Source organism: Equus quagga, chromosome 8, assembly GCF_021613505.1.
Source record: "Equus quagga isolate Etosha38 chromosome 8, UCLA_HA_Equagga_1.0, whole genome shotgun sequence".
In the NCBI taxonomy this organism is placed as follows: Eukaryota; Metazoa; Chordata; class Mammalia; order Perissodactyla; family Equidae; genus Equus; species Equus quagga.
Window position 1 is genome coordinate 12125012 of NC_060274.1, and position 20842 is coordinate 12145853.

The window sequence follows — 20842 nt, forward strand, 5'->3', positions numbered from 1 at the left end:
AGACAGAGATGTGCCTTGTATTCACCCAGGTCATGAGGCATGTCAGCTTGGTGATGTGCCGCTGGGAAGAAGTCCTTAATTAGAAATTCCTCGAGAGCTGCTCCCAGTAGGTGCTTCCACCGACAAAAAGACAACATAATTTACCAGGGAAGCCCTTACTCAGAACACAACATCCAGGCTCAGGTGAATGAAAGAAATAATTTGACGACAGCAAAAGGGCAAAGCTATCATGATGGGATGCTGGATTTTCAATGAGAGTCTCTCCATCATATTAGTAGTAAGTATCATTTTTGTTATTCAACTTTAAATAAATATATATATTAAATAGTCTTTGATTTTTAGGATAATTTGTACAGGCATACTAAATAGCTTGAAGTATTACACTGGTTAAAAGACTAAAACTTGTTAGAAAACATTCAGTAGATATATTTAATTTACCTTTACAGAATGATGCAAAGTTGTTTTCCGATTGAGTTCATTTTTAATTATTTTAAAGTCAAGTAGTTTGTTTTTGCATAATGTATGAATGTTTTTCTAAATCAAATGAAGTCTTTGAATTAGACTCTGAAATTGGAATTTTTCTAGAGCACTCTCTGAGTTGCTTTTAAAGATTTCCTCCTTCTTGACATCATTGACTTAAAATGTTATAGTAACGTTGATTAGGAAGGTTACGTACTCTTCACTAAATTCCTTAAAGTATAAAGTTAGCAACAATTTCTTACCATTATAATCACTGTTAAAAACTAATCTATGAGAAATATGTATATGGAATAATTCTGATTAATATTGAGAAGCTCTTCATTTCACTTTGAAAGAGGAAGCCCAAGTGATTTTGAACAGAAGAAAAGTGGAAGGTTGTATTGATGGGTCTCTTTTCATTCTGCGCTAGATCTCCTGGCTGGGCGTGAATTTATATCTGTTTATCGACACCTTCTGTTGGTACGAAGAGGAAGAGTCTTTCCTTTACACACGAGTTATTCTGGGTGTAAGTAAAGTTGGTGACTACGCATTATGATTTCAAAAAACAAAATGCATTTATTTTCCCCAGCTTCCTTATTGTCACTGTATCTCTTTCTCATGTCTTTATATATGGGCAGTCAACACTGGCTTGGGCACGAGCTTCTGCTGTATGCCTGAATTTCAACTGCATGCTAATTCTATTACCAATCAGCCGAAACCTTATTTCATTCATCAGAGGGACAAGCATCGTAAGTACTAAAATATTTGGAATAATTTCAGTCGTTATGACTTACTAATATAAGTGCCATGGAAAACAGAGAAGTACTTTATATGAAATTCCCAATAATCCCATTTAGATTGAGGTTTGTTTCTTGGTCAGAGAGAACACAATGTCTAACACTGAAAATCAGAAATCGGTACATCTGATATGACTTTTGCTTTTGCCATTGACTCCCTACCTGACAGTGGACTCATTACTCAAGTTTTCACTGATGCACTGACTCCATCTGGAAAGTAAGTCTAGTAAAATTGACCTGACTCGTAAAGATGGAAGTATTGGAACAGCTTGGACTATTACCATTTCTGATTGAAAAGAGACAAATAAGCAAATGAGCCAAATGCCACTGAGGAAACATCTCTCTGAGTTCTCAGCCCCAAAAAGCACAATCATAATACGCAGAATTTACTATGTAGATTTTAACCGCTAGCAGACATAATGGGACATTTCCTAACTATATTGATTTCACTGTGTTGGATATTTCCCTGTGTTTCCTGCTAAATGGAAAAACACGTTGTACAGAAAAATGAGACCTTCACTAACCCTTAGTAGATGAAATAATTTATTTTATAATCATTATCATAATTTTATGAATATTTAGATATAGATGAAAATAGTGCCTGTCTCTGTGCAATAAGGAATAATTTATTGACTACTTAAACCACATCGATGAGGATGATGGCTATCATCTTCCTTTTCCAAATAAGCTGAGGCATGGATATTACCAGGTTTATTCTAGAGTTTTGACTTATAGCCAGGGAAACTACTAATTCAATCACATTTATTGAGTTGAAATTTCAGCAAAGCCAGTAAGAATCATTTGATTTTGCCTGTTGGACTAATTGATGGTCACTCATTTTTGTGTCATGTAGCCCCAGCTTCAGCAATTGAGAGGCAGAATCTGAGTGCTGTTCTCTTAACTCTTAAGACACTGTCCCAACTATGGTTTTTCACTTTTAAAAAGACTTTTGTTTTTGATACTCTAGTGCTGTAGAGGACCATGGAGAAGGCAATTAGACAAAAACCTCAAATTCCACAAACTGGTCGCCTATGGGATAGCTGTTAATGCAAGTAAGTGCTTATTGTTAATTGCCTGATGGATTTTACAATACCTAATGTTTAACTTTATAGTTCTGCTTATTCCCCTCAACAAAAGGCTCAACCTTAGGTTAAAGAAAGCTTTGTCTTCCATCTGACCATATAAACCTTATATAAGTGGATTTTTAAATTTCTAATTTATACTCACACAATTTTCCCTACCAAGCCTTCGATTTGAACCCTGTGTTATTCAATATAATTCCCATCGAAATAAAATTGACCTATATTCAAAATCTCATTCATGGTGGTAGGAAAATGATTATCGAAGGGTGTGATGGGCAGTAAAAAGAAAAAGGAAAAGCAAGACGATGTGGACAAAGCTCTGGAGAGTATTGAGCTGGTGGATATGAAAGGATCTTGAAAAGATATGAAGCTTTATAGGCATATAAAGTGTTACTGCTATTTCTTGAATTAGAAAACAAGAGAAATCAAGAGAAAGGCACCAGAAATTAGCATCCAAGGGAAAGGTTAGACTTCGGTAAAATAGAAAAGAAGAAGGGCAATATCCAACTGGCTTGTGGTTTTGTTGGACAACAAATACGTTGAAATAAAAGGTTATCTGAACGATAAACAGTTATGATTTGAGGCTGTTTCCTTCCAACTAATTTAACTATAAAATGTTTTCCTCATTTGTTTTTATCCTCTCATGCATAAAAAAGAGCAGAGCGAAAAGAACACTCAAAACAAATATGGATTTAATTAAGCAACAAGACATGACAGACGGGGCCCGAGTGCCAATTAACACAACTCTGGGTGTGTGGTGAGACTGGCGGGAGATTTCCCCATCAATTGTCTTCAACGCCAGATTAAACCAACCCAGGAAATGTTTGCAAAAGGTCTTTGTAGTTTGTTAAGAGACAAGGGTAAAAGGACATCATGTCCTAAAGAAAAGCAGCTAAGGGATGGAGGGCAAAGACCAAGGCCAATTCATCTTTGCATTCCAAGGCCTACAATGGTGCTGAGCACACACAGGCACCAATAACCTTTGATGAATGAGTGAATGCATGAAGGAATGAAGACTCAAGGAAGCAGATTTCAGCTCAGAAATCACGGTCTTTTCCAGACCTTGAAAATTATCTAAAGTTAGAATGATTGTCCCTGAGGGTGCTGAGTTCCCCCTCATGGGGGGCGTCCACATGTTATGGGTGGTGTCTAGATTGCTCCTTGGAAGGCTATTCAGAGAACGGAATTTAAGACCTCTTTGGGCTTCCTTTAAAGTCTTAAGAATCTTGGGGCTGGCCTGATGGCGTAGTAGTTAGGTTGGTACGCTCTGCTTCAGGGGCCCAGGGTTCACGGGTGCGGATGATCTCAGGCATGAACCTACACGCCTCTCATCAAGCCATGCTGTCGGGGTGTCCCACATACAAAATAGAGGAAGATTGCCACAGATGATATCTCAGTGACAATCTGCCTCCAGCAAAAAGAAATGTTAGCTCAGAGCTAATCTTCCTCACACACACACACAAAAATCTTAAGAATCCTTAATTCTTGCATTAAAAGAGGAGATATGGGGCAAGTCCAGTGGTGTAGTGGTTAAGTTCACTCACTCCACTTTGGCAACTTAGGGATCCCTGGGTTCAGATCCTGGGTGTAGACCTACACACTGCTCATCAAGCCAAGATGTGGCAGAATCCCACACACGAAAAATAGGGGAAGATTGGCACAGATGTTAGCTCAGGGCCAGTCTTCATCACCAGAAAAAAAAAAAGAGAGAGAGAGAGAGAGGAGATAAAACACAATAAAATGGCAGGAAGAATATTATCACCATGCAATAGCTTCAAGGCGAATTGGACTCTAAGAGAAAGTTATAAAGATATTATAGAGAAAAGGTACCCAAAAAAACCCCACAGTATCAAAACACATCAGAAAAGGAAGCAAAGAATAAAGGAAAATATGTGTTAGGAAATAATTTTCTCCTTAAACCTTTGGGTATGTATACTTCTCCATGTGTGATAATATACTGATAGCGTAAATGCATCAGTAATATGTGTTGAATGTCTCCCATGTGCAAGATACTCTGGTAAGAACTATAACCTTCTGAAACCAGTGTGGTCAGTACTGCTTTCAGAATGGAGTATAATTTAGTAGGGGCAGCAGTGGACTAGCATCAGATGACCAAGTTATTCGGTATCCCTGCAACAGTAGATTGGTTGTGTGATCTCAGATAAGTTCCTTATGCCCTTCCCTCTGTGGAGTTAAAAGAACAATAATGCAATCTTTTCATCTCTGTGAGATGTGCAGACTAGTCATCAGGAGCGGCCATCTTGGAAACCTACAAGGTCATTCACTTGCTGCTATGGGAAAGAATCAAGTCTAAGTTTCCCACGGCGGGAAGGCTCCACTCACTGAGCCCTACCCACCACTCCAGTCTCATCTCTTGTCACACCTCCTTGCTTCTCCCCTCTGCAGTGACACTGCTGGCAGTCCCTGAGCAGTCTATGCCTTTGTTCTTGTTACTCCCTTTGTCTCAAATGTTCTGCCTCTCCTTCTGCATCTCTTCGTTGGATGAGATGTCACCACATTCAGGACTCCTTGCCTGGCCTGCCTCCTTCTGAACCACGAGGTCTGGGCTGTTAGTCCACCTCACCTGCGGGCCTCCGTCACACCTCCTACCACATAGTGAAACTTCTCAGACCCTGATGGCCTCAAGGGCTGAGACTGTGCCTTAGGCATCTTGGCTTTCCTGGCCCCTGGCACATAACAGGTCCTCAACAAACTTGGTCAAACCTGAGGATGAGTAGGAGTTGACCAGCAGGCAACAGAGGTTGAAGGAATTCCTGGGAAACACACCAGACATGACAGCGCTAGAGTCATTCATGGGACCAGGGACAGTTCAGGGTCCAGGAAACCTAGAAGGTGGGCAGTGAAGAGATTCAAAATGATGCCAGTCATCCAAGACAATAAATTCACATTCTGCTGCAACAAGAAGAAGCCGGATGCTCTTTCTCCCTCTTCCCCTCACAAATCCCTGGCGAGAATCAAGTATTCCGGCCCCCTTCTGCTTGAATACCCGCTGCTTTGCCAGGCTCCCAAGCATCTCCTGGGGCTCCTGAGCAGGGTCAGGCTGCCTTTGAGAGCAAAGTGCTCCTCATCTCCCACCGCCATGGCAACCAGCAGCGCTTCAGTTGTTACATTCTGGGCAAAGGCAGGAGGGTGGGGAGAAAGCTCTTTGCTTCTCCAGAGTCCTGACAAAGCAATTATTACATTTCACGTTAACTAAGAAATGCGGCTGGCAACTGTGCTTTTAGGGAAAAAAAAAATGCTAAGCCCTGGTTTCACAGATATACCTTTGCTTTTCACATTTTGTCCTTCTGGTGTATTCACTTGGGAGCAGCTGAAAATGTCCCCATGCTTATTTTATTAGCATCGCCCATTATGCTGCTTTTCAAATAGCCGACTGGCTTAATAGAGGTGTGTGACCTTGGAAGAAGTACATCCACATCGAAGTTTGCGTGCCAGCCTCTAATTTCTCATCCGTTCCCCTATAAGTTGAACTGCAGGCTTTAATTGGTCAAATCATTAAAGGATGTAATTAGAGCCTGGTGGAAGTAGGCTGGAGAGGAGGAGGGAAGAGGCAAACAATGGTATCTATAATCAAGGGCATCACCGAAAATGCAGCGACAGGAACTCTTCTTCTCTTGGCTTCCTGCCTTCCTGCTTGCCTGCCGATGATAAGAGCTGCTGGAGCATGCTTCAACCACTAATAAATCATTTTCAGGGACCTGTAACCCCACTGGTATAAAAATCATAGTTTCACACCCTCTCTTTTCTTATTAATGTGGATCTTTCTGGACTGTCTGGTTCGCAGTAGACCTTGAAGACCCTTCCAATTGAGTGGTGGTACTTTGAGCTGAGCTTCCTTCAAAGGGGGCTGTAAATAGTGACCCAGGCATCTCTCTCCAGCAAATTCTGCAGCTTGCATCTGCTGGGTTCCGGGGATGTACAATTACCTATGTGCTGCTCCTGATGAGTTGGTAAAATTAGTTTACAAATGTCAGTAAACATAACAGGGACAGGTTGAGAGAAACAAGCTCAGAACAAGAGTCCTGGGGGAAAAAATTGGAGTCCCCATGGTGGAGGATAGCCCCTGATCCCTAAAGAATTGCCACTAAACCAGTTCTGCCTGAGGCACGGGGACCTCAAAAGGAGGCTTTATCCCCAGTCCTGCCTAACACAATTTAATGCAATTTACAAATGAGCAGCATGCACAGGGCGCCATAGTCAACACGCATTCCTGCAGAAATCAGACCACAAGTTTGAAAGTTTGGAGCCATATTCTGGCTGCAGAAGCACAGCCAGGATTTGCTCCTGGATCCTTATTTCCAAAGACTGCTTAATTAGGAGGTGACTAACTCCAAAATGACTGTTATCACTGACAGGCAGGCAGAAAGATAGCAAGAACTGACCACACTTCCAAGATTCTCCCTCAATTATGCTTCCTTTGATCTCCTGAAAAATAAAAAGAAGGAAAGAAGGAAGGGAAAGGAACTTTCTCAGGGCAACTGGCTCTAATTGCAGCCTTTATGATTTTTCTTTTGTTCCCTCTTCAATAAAAGCTCCTTATTTGAACTCAGAAGTTCACACACCAATTAAATGTGCATTTGTAGTGTTTCCAAGATCGCTGCTCTCTTTTAACTGTACAAGGACTTTGGTGAGAAAATAAAATTGTGGAAAGACCCAGTTTTAGCATCTTTAGCCTGGCACATTTGGGTGGGTTCTGGAAATGTGTGTCTTTGGGCAGAAATTCCACAAAGGCACCTTGAAGAGCACACCTGTGAAGTTAACAGTACTGGATTTGCCACAAAACTTAAAAAAGCCCCTTTAAGCCGGTGTTGATTTTGAAAACATATTAAAACATGAGTTTCATGTTTGCGTTACTTTCATATTAGGTTTCAGATGATAAATGTTCCCTGTTAATTTCAGATGGAGACACAGGAGCCAGACAGCTGGAAGGGAGATTAGCTATCTCTCAGTTTAGTCCCACCCACCCATTTTATAGATGAAAAAAACAGAGGCTGAAAGAACTGAGGTAACTGAGGGGTAACCTCTTCAGTCTTCTTTCTGCTCCATGCCAGTATCCAATCTAATAACATGAGATGATATCAATGACTAAGAGAGAGAAAAATAAAACCAGAACACTCTTGTTTGTTTTTTTTTTTAAAGATTGGCACCTGAGCTAACAACTGTTGCCATTCTTCTTTTTTTTTTCCCTGCTTTTTTCTCCCCAAATCCCCCCAGTACGTAGTTGTATATTCTAGCTGTGGGTCCTTCTACTCGTGGCACGTGGGACGCCTCCTCAACATGGCCTAATGAGCGGTGCCATGTCCGTGCCTGAGATCCGAACCCTGGGCCGCCGAAGTGGAGCGCCTAAACTTAACCACTCGGCCACAGGGCCGGCCCCAACCACATCACTATTCTATCACATACTTGAAGCAGCTGTCGCTGTAAACGTAAATAGCATGGCTATTCATATTAAAATAACTAAAATGTAGGCAGGGAAAAATGGAAAATGTAATATCTGAAAAGGAACACAATCAATATCTCCCCTGGTATCTGTCAAGTACCAACAGCCTATATTTGGTAGCTGGGGTAATTTTAGTTCAAGTCAAGATCACAATAAAATTAGGATCTGATCTAAGAGGAAATAAAATGTTTAGACAAACATTTCTCTCTGAGAATCCCTGAGATAAATAAAATAAGATATTCCACTTTTTATCTCCTCCTCATGAAAAGAAAACAGGATGGAGGAAGCTGGAGCACAGGAACATTTAAGACGTAAATTTTAAAGTACATGAAAAAAGCTCAAAAGAATAGTTTTCACCATCTTCCGCCAGGAGCTACCTCTTGAAAAGTGTCTTGGGTTTTCTTCTACCCCCTTCATTTGTTTCTTCAGCTCTGTTATGGGAGACCTGGCAATAAGAATAAATAACTAGCTCAATGTCTGTGCTCTTTCAACAAATATACTGAAATTTAGTTGAGCAGTGTCAAATTCTCCTGTGCAAATCAATCTAATAGAAAATAGATTGTGATCAACAACTCATTACATGAGAGGAGAATGTTACATGATGCAGAATATAAAAGACACAAAATTTATCCTGTATTCCCTTTCCGACTGTCTCATTTGGATTACGTAATAGTAAACACATCACTTAATTTGGTGTGAAGCCAGTGTCTATGTCTGCGTGATGAGAACAGCTCTACACCCTGCCTGGTCTGCTTTGGTCCATGGAGGGAGAATGGAAGAAAGCTAGGAGCAGGGCAGTGAGGATAAAGGGGTGGAACGTAAAAGGAGTATTTACACTCACCTTCAGTGAGGGCTCCAAGGGCTGTGCTCAGTCTTAAGTCTTAGGAGCTATTTGACTCTACATTAAAGACACCAAGTGAACTTCTCAAAGTGTTTTAGCTAAGCCTATAGGAGAAATTAATTTTCAGTAAAAAACTAAGGTATAAGTCATAGATTAGTGAAAAGAAGCAATATAACTTAAAGGTCCAAAGATAGGGTCCTGGAATCAGGCTAAAAAGGTTTTATCCCATCTCTGTAACTAATAGACTAGAAGTTCCTTAACTTTTTGAATACTGGTCTGCAAAATGGGAATAAGACCAATACCTGAGGATTAAGTGAGATAATACGCCTAAAGCATTTATAACATTTGTCAAAGTGTAGCAATCTTTGGTATATGCTAGCTATGAGAAACAGTACCTGTTGTTTTTTTTTTTTAAACTTTAAGGTAATTATCAGAAAACAGCAATTAGGAATACTACGTGATGTTTGTGTTCAATTTAGCAGCTTGTTCTCATTTCGTATATAGCATATTAGAAGAAATTGTACTAGATAAGCTTTTCCAGCTTTGTGGATCCTGAAACTGAGCAAGGCAGCCGCTTCATGGACACGGCTACATATGTTGACAAATGGAACATAAGGAAGAAATGCATTGACTTTTGGGTTCTAACACCATGGAATCCATAAGGAGACAGTCAATATCATAGACTCAACCACTATCTCGTGCTTTCCCTTCTTAGGTGGGCCTCAACCAAAAGCATATTTGACTTGATTTCTACTTAAAGGCTGCAGAAAAATGTGCAAAAATACATATATCAGCAGAGAAAAATTCCTCCAAAAATATTGCATCTACAGATCAACTTTCTGACCCTTTCTCTCTTTCTGTGATCTCATTGTCAGACAGCACATGTTTATTAAGTTCCTACTGGGGCTAGGCAATGTGCCAGGTGTTGAGCTTTCAAGATGAACAAGCTTTGAGGATTTAAAGTCCATTGGGAAATGTAGGTATAAATAAATACTCATAACAATAATGCCTAGGAAGTGTGATCATCAAGGTATCATTTGTGCCTGTGGAATTGAAGAATGTTCAATAGAAAAAACTTCTGAGTTGGGTCTTAAAGCATAACTAGAACTTTGCAAGGTGGAAAAGGGAATGGCTCTGATAGAAGAAATTCAGCTGACAGAGAGAAGAGGCTAAATAGAGGATGATATTTCTAAATAAATCTGCTACTTAGACCACAGGGACCAAAATGACACCAATATTCTCACAAGTTTCTGCTGTTCCTTTTTCCCTCACTCTCACATCTCAACCCACAACATAGAGCCCTGGAGGATCCCAGAGTTTGCCCACAATTTGTAGAGACCGTATAATAGTAGTAGCCTCTGCTACTTTTCACTGTGGGAGCAAAAAAAAAAAAAGCGTATCAACTGGGAAATTATCTATACCCTGGGTAACGAATTCTCATTTCACACTTGAATCTGATCCCAATGGCAGGTATCAACTGGCCCGCCAACAGCAGTTCCATTTGCAGGAAAATCATCAGGATGTCCTTGCCCGGATGTTGTGACTGCTGGCTTCCCCATGGATTTCACAAGACAGGGAAGAGTAGTGCGGGGCAGAGGCTCCTTAGGCCAGGTGGCGCTGTGTTCCTGAGCTTGTTGTCCTCATTTAGAATTTACACATCACCACATCCCAGTGTTCAAAAACTGAGTTTTCTTCTTAAGAATACACAGTGAAGTTTAGTTCCACAAACACTGGCTTATTTCAATCCTCTAGGAATAACACATGCAAATATATGTGTGTATGTATATGTATGGGGTATATATACACATATATTAAAATGTATAAAGGAAGAATAGGAAATATGTCTAAAAGAGAACAAAAACAATCTCTCTCCTCGTATCTATCGTATATAGCATAGGCAAATATTTCAGAGTGTATGATGTACAGTTTTCTAGCATAATGCCTTCTGATTTCTTGGGGAAAAATATGTATATAATGGAACATATCTTAACTTATGTTATGGTATCATAATATCTATTTCACTTCCAGAATGATCATATGCTTATAATCAAATTATGGTGAATTGAGATTGACTTTGTTTCTTAATATAATTAAAATTAATGTGGTGAGTCACACAATATCTTCAGAAGTCTTCACTCCACTCCGTTCAAGACATTGGGAAAGATGTGCAAATAAATCACTCTTCTTTGGAGATTACAAAACCAGAACAGAGAGACTTGACCATATAGGCATTGTGTTGTTGAGAAACTACAAAGAAAGAAATCCATATGTCCCATGTCGTTTTCTCTGCCACAGCCATCCACATCGTGGCTCATTTGTGCAATCTGGAGCGCTACCACTCCAGCCAGTCGGCGGAAGCAGAGGGACTTCTGGTTGCGCTTTCCAAACTTGGCGACGCCCCAAATGAGAGCTACCTCAACCCCATCCGGACCTTCCACACTGTGAGTTCTTGCATGGTACCAGTTTCTCCTCTATCCTTTTCCAGTCCCTTTATCAGGAACACTGTATATCAAAAGCTTTTAATAAAAGAGTTCAAGAGAACAAGTTTCTTCCTTATAATGTTAACATCAATTTCACCATTTCAATAAAAGTTCTTTTTTTATAACAAATGTTGCTAAGAGGTTATGGGCAAGGAGAAAAACTGATGCCACTTAATTAGTTTATAGAAAACATGATACACCTAAACAGTGAATGCAATAATCTGTTAAAACCTTAATATTTTAAATTTTAAAAGCAGCTCATGATTGGATATTTTTTTGCTGACGTTAGAATCATAAAGAAGGTGAAGTGCCATCTAAACCCGGGGATTATAAATTGGATGTCCTCATTCTCAATTTGCAAATTGTTTTCTGGATCTCGTCTCCTGTGTCATATTTTGGCACACATGTGAATAGCTGGTTTGCCAAATCAGATACTGGGCAAAGTAGCTAATTTCATAATGAGACCTGCATAGCTAGTGACATCCTTAATGCTAATTAGCCGTGTGCGCAGAGTACCAGCACACGTGGGGAACAAGAAGAAAACTGACAATGTGGCCACAGAAATCCACCTGTAGAGATAAAGACATTCCTCTTGCTTAATCCACCTCCCACCTCTTTCTTCCTGGTTGATCTAAACCTTTGGCCAGGTGCTGCCATATTGGAATATGCATCCCACGTGTTGACTAAGCTAAGAAAATCTATGTTGCCCAAGAAGAGCCCTAAGACAACACACTCCGGAAATGGAAATCTCTCTATTACCATCTAAGCCATCTCTTTAAGTGACCATTTTGCCCAAGCAAAATTATTTGAAGAAGCAAAATTCAAAGTCTCTTTTGGGGGAAATTCTTCCTTGTCTGCGTTCTCTAATTATCTTAAGATGGTATCCAATATCAGGCTATTGATCGAGTAGAGCTACATTTTCTTAGCTGACAGCAATTAAAAGCATATGTTTCACAGTTACAAATAAAACTACAGATCCCTCAGCCTGTGGGAATGCCTTTGAGGTCACTCAGCTGAGCCATTACCTGGCATCTACTGGAGTGAATACTTTTCCCCACTAAGGCTCTGGAAAGTTCATTGCTACACACACCCAAGAATAAATCACAACATTTCAAGGAGACTACATAGTAAATAGTATTTATTATAAACACTTTTAAAGCAATTTAAGAAGATGATTAAGCTACTCCCAATATAGTCATTTCAAAATTTTAGAAGCAATATACTATGTAAGTACTAATTAAGTTCAAGAAACCCTCTAATTTGGGGTATTTGGAGAAAGATAAGTATCAATAACACAAAGTGTACTTTATAGAGTATTTCTAAAGAGATGCAATGGGATTATTTTAGAGCATACATTGCAACTCAAACCAGTCAATAAATATGTTATAAGAAAAAGAAAGTGGGTGTTTGCTTTAATAAGCAAAGAAGAATGGTTTGAAAGTAGCACATCATATGATCTAAATGGATTTCTAAAATGCCTGTGTACACTTGAAAAAAAAATCTTTTAAATGTTTTAGACATACCACTTTGAATTTTATTTCCACTCTTTGCTCTATGAAGAAAAAATAAACAGTGGAGAAATCCCTGTCCCAATTACCTCGAGATCTCAAAGCAGCTCAAATTAATGAGATTTTACTGACAAAAGATACAGTGTGAGTTTATTGAGCTCCTGGGCGTCTCAATGATGGTAACACAATGTATGAATACTAATGACTTGGCAAGAACATGGGAAACTCACAATAAAAACAAAATGTTTTGTGACTCGCATTCTAAACCATCCCCTGCACTCACAGGTCAGAATTCTGACCTTTTGGCGGTGTCTACCAGATAAGAATAGCTGTATCTTTATTGATTACGTAGGATTTATGAGGCCTTATTCCAAGCCTCCTGAGCTGGCATGAAAGAAATTCAAGTCATGGTCCTTCCAATTAAAAAGCAAGAGCAAGGAATAACTACCAGGGGAACAGAGTGTGCAGCTGCTTTATTAAGAATGCCCCTAAGGGACCCCTCAAAAGAAGTGTTTATTGATGTTAAAATTCAATTAAGTATGGGGATCCACATTTTTATTTTAAAAATTAAAAACTTGAAACAGATTTATTTTGCAGTATTTTACTTTAAAATGCATTTTCATATATTGCCCTAATTTCAATTCAACACAATAACTCAGACATGAAAAATGATTTATATAGATGGAAAAAATGTAATTCGTGAAATGACATTTGATGAAATTTGAGCAAAGTGAATGTCTTCCATCAGATGGCAGAGAGGAAAGGGCGAGAAAGTCCCTCCTTGAGTTGTATGGGGATCCTTTTAGGCTAATATGATTCTGATCAGAACATTCTGAATTGTTCCCGGCTTGGGCTCACAAGGATTGATCCAAAAATGGAAACGTAGAACGAAGATATTAATGTCATGGCATTTGTTTCTTGCAGAACACAACCACTGAGTTGCTAACGACAATCGCGGGCATTACTGGCCTGATGATCTCTCTGGCTTTAATCTTGATCATGACCTCTTCTACCGAGTTCATCAGACAGGTCTCCTATGAGTTGTTCTGGTACACACACCATGTTTTCATCATCTTCTTTATCAGTCTGGCTATCCACGGGGCAGGGTAAGTCCATACTGTGCTCAGTGTGTGAGATTTTATCTCTGTGAACCTCAAAATAATCTCAGAAAGTCCTTTGGATGGAGGAACATGACATGCAGGGACTAAAGGACGCATAGAACATAGAAGGCACATTCACTGTGGTAAATTCATAATGAACCTTTTTTAGTAGTACTGAAAATAAGTGACATGGGTTGTGAAGTGTTATACTTACTTTTCCTAGCTAACTCTGCTTGGTACTCTTGATATGTTTATAAGATGCAGGAATTTTAATGAATGCTGGATGACAATAGATCTAAGTTTCATTCAGAATCAGTTTCTGCAATCCAGTTTATGTGGGATTAGTTAGGATATATATTTTTGATACCCAGAATTCACTTACGCTTGACCAAAAGGAAACCACTAGGAAACCCAGTGTGGGAGACAGGACAGTGTGTGATGTGGTCAGTCTGTCTGACCTGGGCTCTGCCATGAGTCATCAGGGGGACTATGTGCCAGCCCTTAAAATTCTCTGGACCTCATTTTCCCATCTGACATATAGGTTCAAACATCCCATAAAACGCTGTTGTGACATTCGGCACCTGCCCAATACTGGTAATCTCTTCATCAGGAAACTGGAGAAACACGTGAAGCATAGCACCCTCAACGACAACATTTTCAATTCTTTAAATATTAACAAAATGGCTGGACCAATTAACCTATTGATGTCTATAAACTAGTTTGTCCCATATTAATTATTTTATAAATGGATGCCTTTTTTCCCCATGCTTCGATTTTCAAAGCACATTCACATGCATGATCAATTTGACCCAACAGCAGTCCTGTCCAATAGAGACGGTGCTGTTATCCCATTTGATAAAGAGAAAACAGATGTTCAGAGGATTAAGTGATTTGCACAAGGTCCCAGGATGAGTAAATGGCAGACTCAGTCCTAGGGTGCCGGTCTTCAGGCAACCAACCCTTTATTCATGACCAGCCCTGAGGAACGGGTCCTCACTTTCACAAGTTAAACACTCTTCGACACCTGCAATGATGTGGTCGGTGAAATTATGAAATTACAAAACCCTGCATGGCTTGCCAGCAGCTCTTCCTCTGCTTCCCACACTAGCAGAACACCATGTGCTCCACCCTGTTCTCCCACCATTGCTGCTGCTAAGTGCAGAGGGGCCTGGTACTGGAGGTGGCCTTCATTTCTGGCCAGACCCGGAAGAGCAAGCACATGGCCACAGAGACTTCATGGCCTAGCAAGTCACACACGACACAGTGACTGTGGATCCCCTGCACAGCCCTATGGTACCTCTTCTGGATTTGCCCCTCAGCAAGTCAACCGCCTCCTCCAATCTCCCTCCTCACACTAGATGCTCCTTCCATCTCAGCACCCCAATATTAGAAGGTCATACTTCTGCTGGTGCCACTGCCTATGCCTGATTAAGAGCTCTTTCAAAAGCCATCAGCTTGTCTGACACACAGACATCATAGAAGGAAGGATTGCCCCTGGGGGTCTACTTTACCCTAAAAAAACTGCCCATGCCTCTGATAGTCTCTAGAAACCTGCTCAGTCAATGTTCCCATTTATGCTGCCTGACTAAAGGCTTTCTAGTCACTTTTAGCATTGAAATACCTGCGATTGGCTCTTCTGAATTTGTGATCCATGACCCTGACTTTTTGTACTTTGAGGGGCAAGGTGGATGGTGTGTGGTCTCTGAGTGTTCCGCCCCAGGGATTGTCAGTCCTTCCTTTCTCTGTGGATTGCTCCCCCGACGCAGAGGTGTTAACCTCTGTAGGACATGCAAGAGGCTCTTCATAATTCACAGGTTAGAAGTCCTCTTCACCAAAATCACGCAAGCAGCCCCTGATCCTACCTCCCCTGCATTCACACCCTGGTGCCTCGTAGAAGCCTGAGAAGATTTCAATGGGCAGTGTTTCATTGGAGATAGGTTTTAATATCCAAATAACGTTTCATAAGATGAAATTTTTTAGTCATTTTAACTTAGTTGAAAGGCTTATTTTGGGATAAGGGCCTCGTTTAATCTTCTCAGCATGAAGTATTCTACAGCTACTGTTTACAGCAAAAAGTAATTTGCAAATTCCATGCAAAATGCCAAGTATAGTAGGATTGTTAGAACGTGTTAAAGCCCACTAATCTTCCTATTATGGGATGGCATAGATGAAGACATTAAAAATTTTAAATTTTTAAAAAGACACTGCAGAAAATAAAAAGATATTGCATTTGTGGAATGTTCTGGGGTTGCTTTCGATCATATAAGGAATGTTGCCTTATATTGTCCTGAGAAGAAGGTTTTAGAGCCTGAGAAGGAAGGTGTTAAAGTTTACAGATTCTTTTCCTCTGGCTTCTCTTTACTATTCACCCTTCCCATGTCTGGGCATCATTTGCTCACTGGAGTCACAGATAGTTGTGTTCATCTAACTCAAAGGGATGTTATCAAGTTTGGATGACTTCCATAAAACAGGCTAGGACAAAGGCCAAGATGTCAGTTCTCCAGGCTGTTTCAAGGGCATCGCTGCTCCCTCCTCCCATGCCTATGATGCGAAAGGGGCCATGTCCCTCCACAGGCTACCCAGGACCTAAGCCTGTGTGGTGCTAAAGATTCTCAGTCTAGGGGTACCATGTTCCTCCAGAATAAATCAATTTATTTTATTCAGAAACATGTAGGAATTGAAAAAATCCTAGCTGACGTGACCTCAGTGTCTTATGCTTCACAGCTCGTGCACCAATGGGTAACCCACGAGCTTGTCCCAAAGCAAATTGTCAAAGGTCAGTTTGTACTGCATTGTGGCAACTATTCTATAGCAGGATTATAGGACTCTTGATCCAGTGCTCCATTCACGAGGGCCAACTTCCTTTTTTGCTCTCAAATTCATCAGCATAGTCCCGAGGACACACTTTACACTGACCTATTTCGACCTTGTCAAACACTAAGCCTGCTAGTGATCCCTGGGGGAAAAAATACCATTATTCAGAGCACTTCTTCTGACTTTTCACTTGAAAACTTCTAGGTGCTCAGAAACAAACCAAGAAGGGTAGAAGTTAAATAAATCAGCAAAAGACCCCAATAGTACAAAGTTGGCCAATTAGCTGGAATCAGCAATCAGGATGAGATATAACCTAATTAAATTCAACAGTCTACAAAAGGATGTGCTCAGACAATTTCCCTTCATTATGAATTCTCTAATATAGACACTTTCAATCTAACACAGGATACCACAGAGGGGCTCTTCTTTTCTGGGATCTTCAAAGTTACTCGAAGCTTCTTAAATTCCTCTTTTTAAAGATGTTGAGGGAAATGAATGACAGCTCAAGTTTCAAGACAGTGGCAGTGTTATTCCAGAGCCCACAGTAGAATATAAATTGGTGGTATCACAAGGCCTACAAAATCAATTTAAAATTTGGGGGGTTTTCCTTTGTTTTGTTTTTTACATGGCAAGTCGGATTGTTAGAGGCCAAACTCCAGAGAGTGTCTTGCTGCACAACGCTACCTTCTGTAGAGACCGCCATGCGGAATGGCGGCCAGCGACCCGGTGCCCAGTGCCTCAATTCTCAGGCAAGGAGCCTTCGGTAAGAATGAACCCAGGGGCTTTTAAAAATAGCTGTCGCCACAGTTAAAATAGCTCGAGCTTTTCTATGCTTCAGAAAAAGAACAGCCCCTGTCACCACGAGACAGAGCCAACTCTTTATTAAGTGTGCTAATGGAGAAATCTAGTTATGGGTAATTTTAAGAGAGGTTTACTGCCAAAAGCCCTCCGTCCATTTTGAAATGCGTTCCTCTTCTTACATTGGAATGTGGATGTCTGATACTGCGGGAATTCGTAGCACATCAAGCACAATAATGTCTCTGGAGGAGTTAGAAAAGCCTTGGCCTCACCCCTCCACTCTTAGAAAGCTCAGCTCCCTATCCCCTGCCTAACTGCTTTCTCCATTCTCAGAATTAATAGCATCACTTCTCAAACGAACGTTCAGCAACAACCAGATGAGAATCATGCCCTCTTTCTAAGCTTGCCTTCTTTCTGTCTACAGCTTCTGGGATGGAAAAAATTGGAGGATTTAAATGGATTTACTTCCTGTTCTAATTAAGCTCCCATAACTGAAATAATGACAATGTTAGCCAAAAAGGGGCTTAATGAGAATCCATGATAATGTCTATAAGATCTCAAGAGTTACGTTTCCTGGGTATGCCTTAATCATTATAGCTGGTGGCATAGGTAAATAGAAATAATAATCCAATTTGGTCTCTTGAGGTATCTTAGAACAAGGCAAGCCTTGGGACAGCTGGGTGATGCATGAAAGAAAATAAATGAAGCCAGCAGATTAAAACTAGAAGGAAGGGAGTGCCAAAAATATATATATCATAAAAAAATGGAATAATAGTATACAAATAGTGGGGATTTAGGAAATTAAGCCGTCAACATATGAGGAATATAATACTTCTTGACTTTTTCTAAAATCCTCAAATATATTAAATTAAGCGCTGGGTTTTAAGGGTGAAAACTGCTAGAAGGAAGGTTTAAAACTGAGAGAACTGGAATAGATGTGCCCATTAGACTGTGGTTCTTTTAATGGCCAGTATAGATTGTCTCTGTCTTAAACTCAACTATCGGTAGCCACTACCCAGCCTGCATATTAATGAGGAACATGAATGCCTCTCTCGAATTTTCAGCTACAGCGTCTCCATAAAAAAATCAATACCCTCCCACACCTCATGAATACAGACCAGAGCCTGCTCCCAGCAGCGTATGCTGACATTAATTATCATTAAAAGGGGGAACTGACCCATCTCTCTGCTAACTCTCCCCTGCTACACCTCCTTGCATACCCAAACTCATGTTGTCACTCTTTCCCATTATTTTTAATGGATCCTGATTCAAAGCGTGTGTGGGCTGTGCAATTACCGCTTGGCTGAACTCTGCAATATTCTGTCTGATGTCTTATAGACACTGAATCCAAAAGGCATCCCAAGGACAAGGAGATGTTCCTGCTCTTCCCTGCCCCACACCTACCCAGGCTTGGCAAGGCTTTCCCCTTTGCTCTCTTAACTCGGTGCATTTTCATGGCGCTTTTATCACTAGATTATTTATCAATTCACCGATTCAGTGGTGCACTACCCCCAAACTGGGACTGAGAATGCTTTCTACATCACCTCATAGAAACTGAACTGATCAAAGGAACAAATTATACCTTGTGGTCCTCTTCTCCTCCACATCTGACTCCCCCTTTCTACCCCAAACTCACAGACACATATACAACTCCAGATTCTAGAATTGCTCATGCAACCCATCCTCAAAATAGGCCTTGTCTTCCTTAGCCAAAGAAGCACCTTATTTCATTTAACTACAACATAAATAATAATAACAAGGCTGACACTTTTTTAATTACTAGAGAATGATGTCAATGGTATAGGGAAAAGCTTTAACTGAAGTAGAGTCAATCCAGCAAATTTTCCCAAGTGCCTATTATGTACTTGACGTTGCACTAGAGGCAGGATTCAGAGACGTGGTTCCTGCCCCTGGAAACCTTATTGTCTAGAAAAAGAGGCCGTTCGTAAACACACACATAAAATAAAATCAAAGCCAGCATGTTCTTATTTTCTGGTAGGAATGAAAAGCCAGGAGTGAAAGTGGAGGAAACAAGTTTCATTACTGTAGCTTTTAAATCAACATGGTTTTATTTCTATCATAAAACACTCACTGTACCATGACTTTTTGAGCATTTGGGAGAAGAAAAAATAAAGCTCAGATGCCACAGAGTGTTTTAAAGGAACTTAGCGTTAAAGAGCATTAAGGAAACTTAGATAATAAGTAGTTCTACCCCTTTACTTAATAGATGGAGAGATTGAGGCCCAAGGATTTTTAATTTCCTACCTATGGTCACAAAGGCAAAGGTCACAAAGGCTTTCTCAGTAAAGCCACATCAAAGAACCAGGGCTCCTAACACTGTGGCCATAAACTTTCTTCTCTACACTCTTCGACATTCATTCTGAACCTCTGGCCTTCTCTCACCTCTCATTTTGTCAATCCTCTGCTGCTATCTACAAGTACATACCCTCAACACTATATTTATCTCTGTGAATAAAGCTAAAACATTTAAGAGCTTGTAGAGAACCTAAATAATAATTTCCTCCAACTCCCCCATTTTGCAAAACAGGAAATCTGAACATAAAAAGGCCCAAGATTTGCCTTAGGCATAGGGTGAGGGATGGTAACTGCAAGAAGCCAGGTATTCTGAGACTCAGTCCAGATTCTACCTCACCATACGCCCCTCCTGCTCTGGGGCATGGCTTCCTTCTCATCCTTACTCACTCTTGTCTGTCCTGGTGGTCACTGTTAGGATAATCTTCTAATATTCACGTTTGCACATAGCTCTCCCTCATTCCCTAGTTTCCAGGGGCTCCAAGAGTACCAATGTAACCAAACTGGGCTTTCTCCTCCTAGAGCAATTTACAAACTAGAGGAGAGATAGTGTCAAGGATGACTAGCTTACGTTCTCTTTCCCGACTAACTGTATAAAGAAAAATAATCCTTTCCATTTTATCAACATGGAAAAATCAGAGACCGTGACTGATTTGAAGTGTGTGATGTTTAAAACTTTCTAACATGGGCAGGGAAGATTATTTGTGGAAATATGTACAGGCTATGTGAGTGTTTTTGCAAATCTCTCTCTAAGCTCCTATAGGAAAAATTGCATTCTTGCTATCATTTCTGTAAATAACCAAACCAAGTCTCAAAACACTTTCTGGTCCATTCACGCATAAGTCACCCAAGGATTCACTCCCTTGTCCAACCCCATCCTTCATGTCTACTCCGTCCTGTCTTTTACCTTGCTCGTCATCACTGCCACACCCACAGCATAGGTGGACAAAAGGTTTTATTCTCTCTGCTATTCTGAACACGTTGCTGAACCCCACTGAGGCAGAAATGAATAAATGGGTCAAATGGCTTTGTGTTGCCTGAATAAATCAAGCCCTTATCAGGTAAACAAGAGGAAAAAGCAGAGAGGGTTGATGTAGGCGGGAAGACGTGCAATGCAAACAGACCCAGAAATAAACAAAAGAGAAACAGAAAAAAACAAGAACGATAACAGAAGGAAAAATAATGCTGA

The 20842-nt window shown here is 40.4% G+C and overlaps 1 protein-coding gene across 1 annotated transcript in view; it reads left to right on the forward strand.

Annotated features, from left to right (window-relative positions):
* The first annotated feature begins 229 nt into the window (after window positions 1-229).
* NOX3 (NADPH oxidase 3) overlaps window positions 230-20842 on the forward strand; it is a 57367-nt gene continuing 36754 nt past the window's right edge. The window contains exons 1-7 of the mRNA XM_046668764.1: window positions 230-277; window positions 890-985; window positions 1098-1208; window positions 2224-2308; window positions 10936-11081; window positions 13553-13734; window positions 17176-17305. Of these exons, the coding sequence (XP_046524720.1) occupies window positions 230-277; window positions 890-985; window positions 1098-1208; window positions 2224-2308; window positions 10936-11081; window positions 13553-13734; window positions 17176-17305 (798 nt within the window). The remainder of the gene's footprint in view (window positions 278-889; window positions 986-1097; window positions 1209-2223; window positions 2309-10935; window positions 11082-13552; window positions 13735-17175; window positions 17306-20842) is intronic.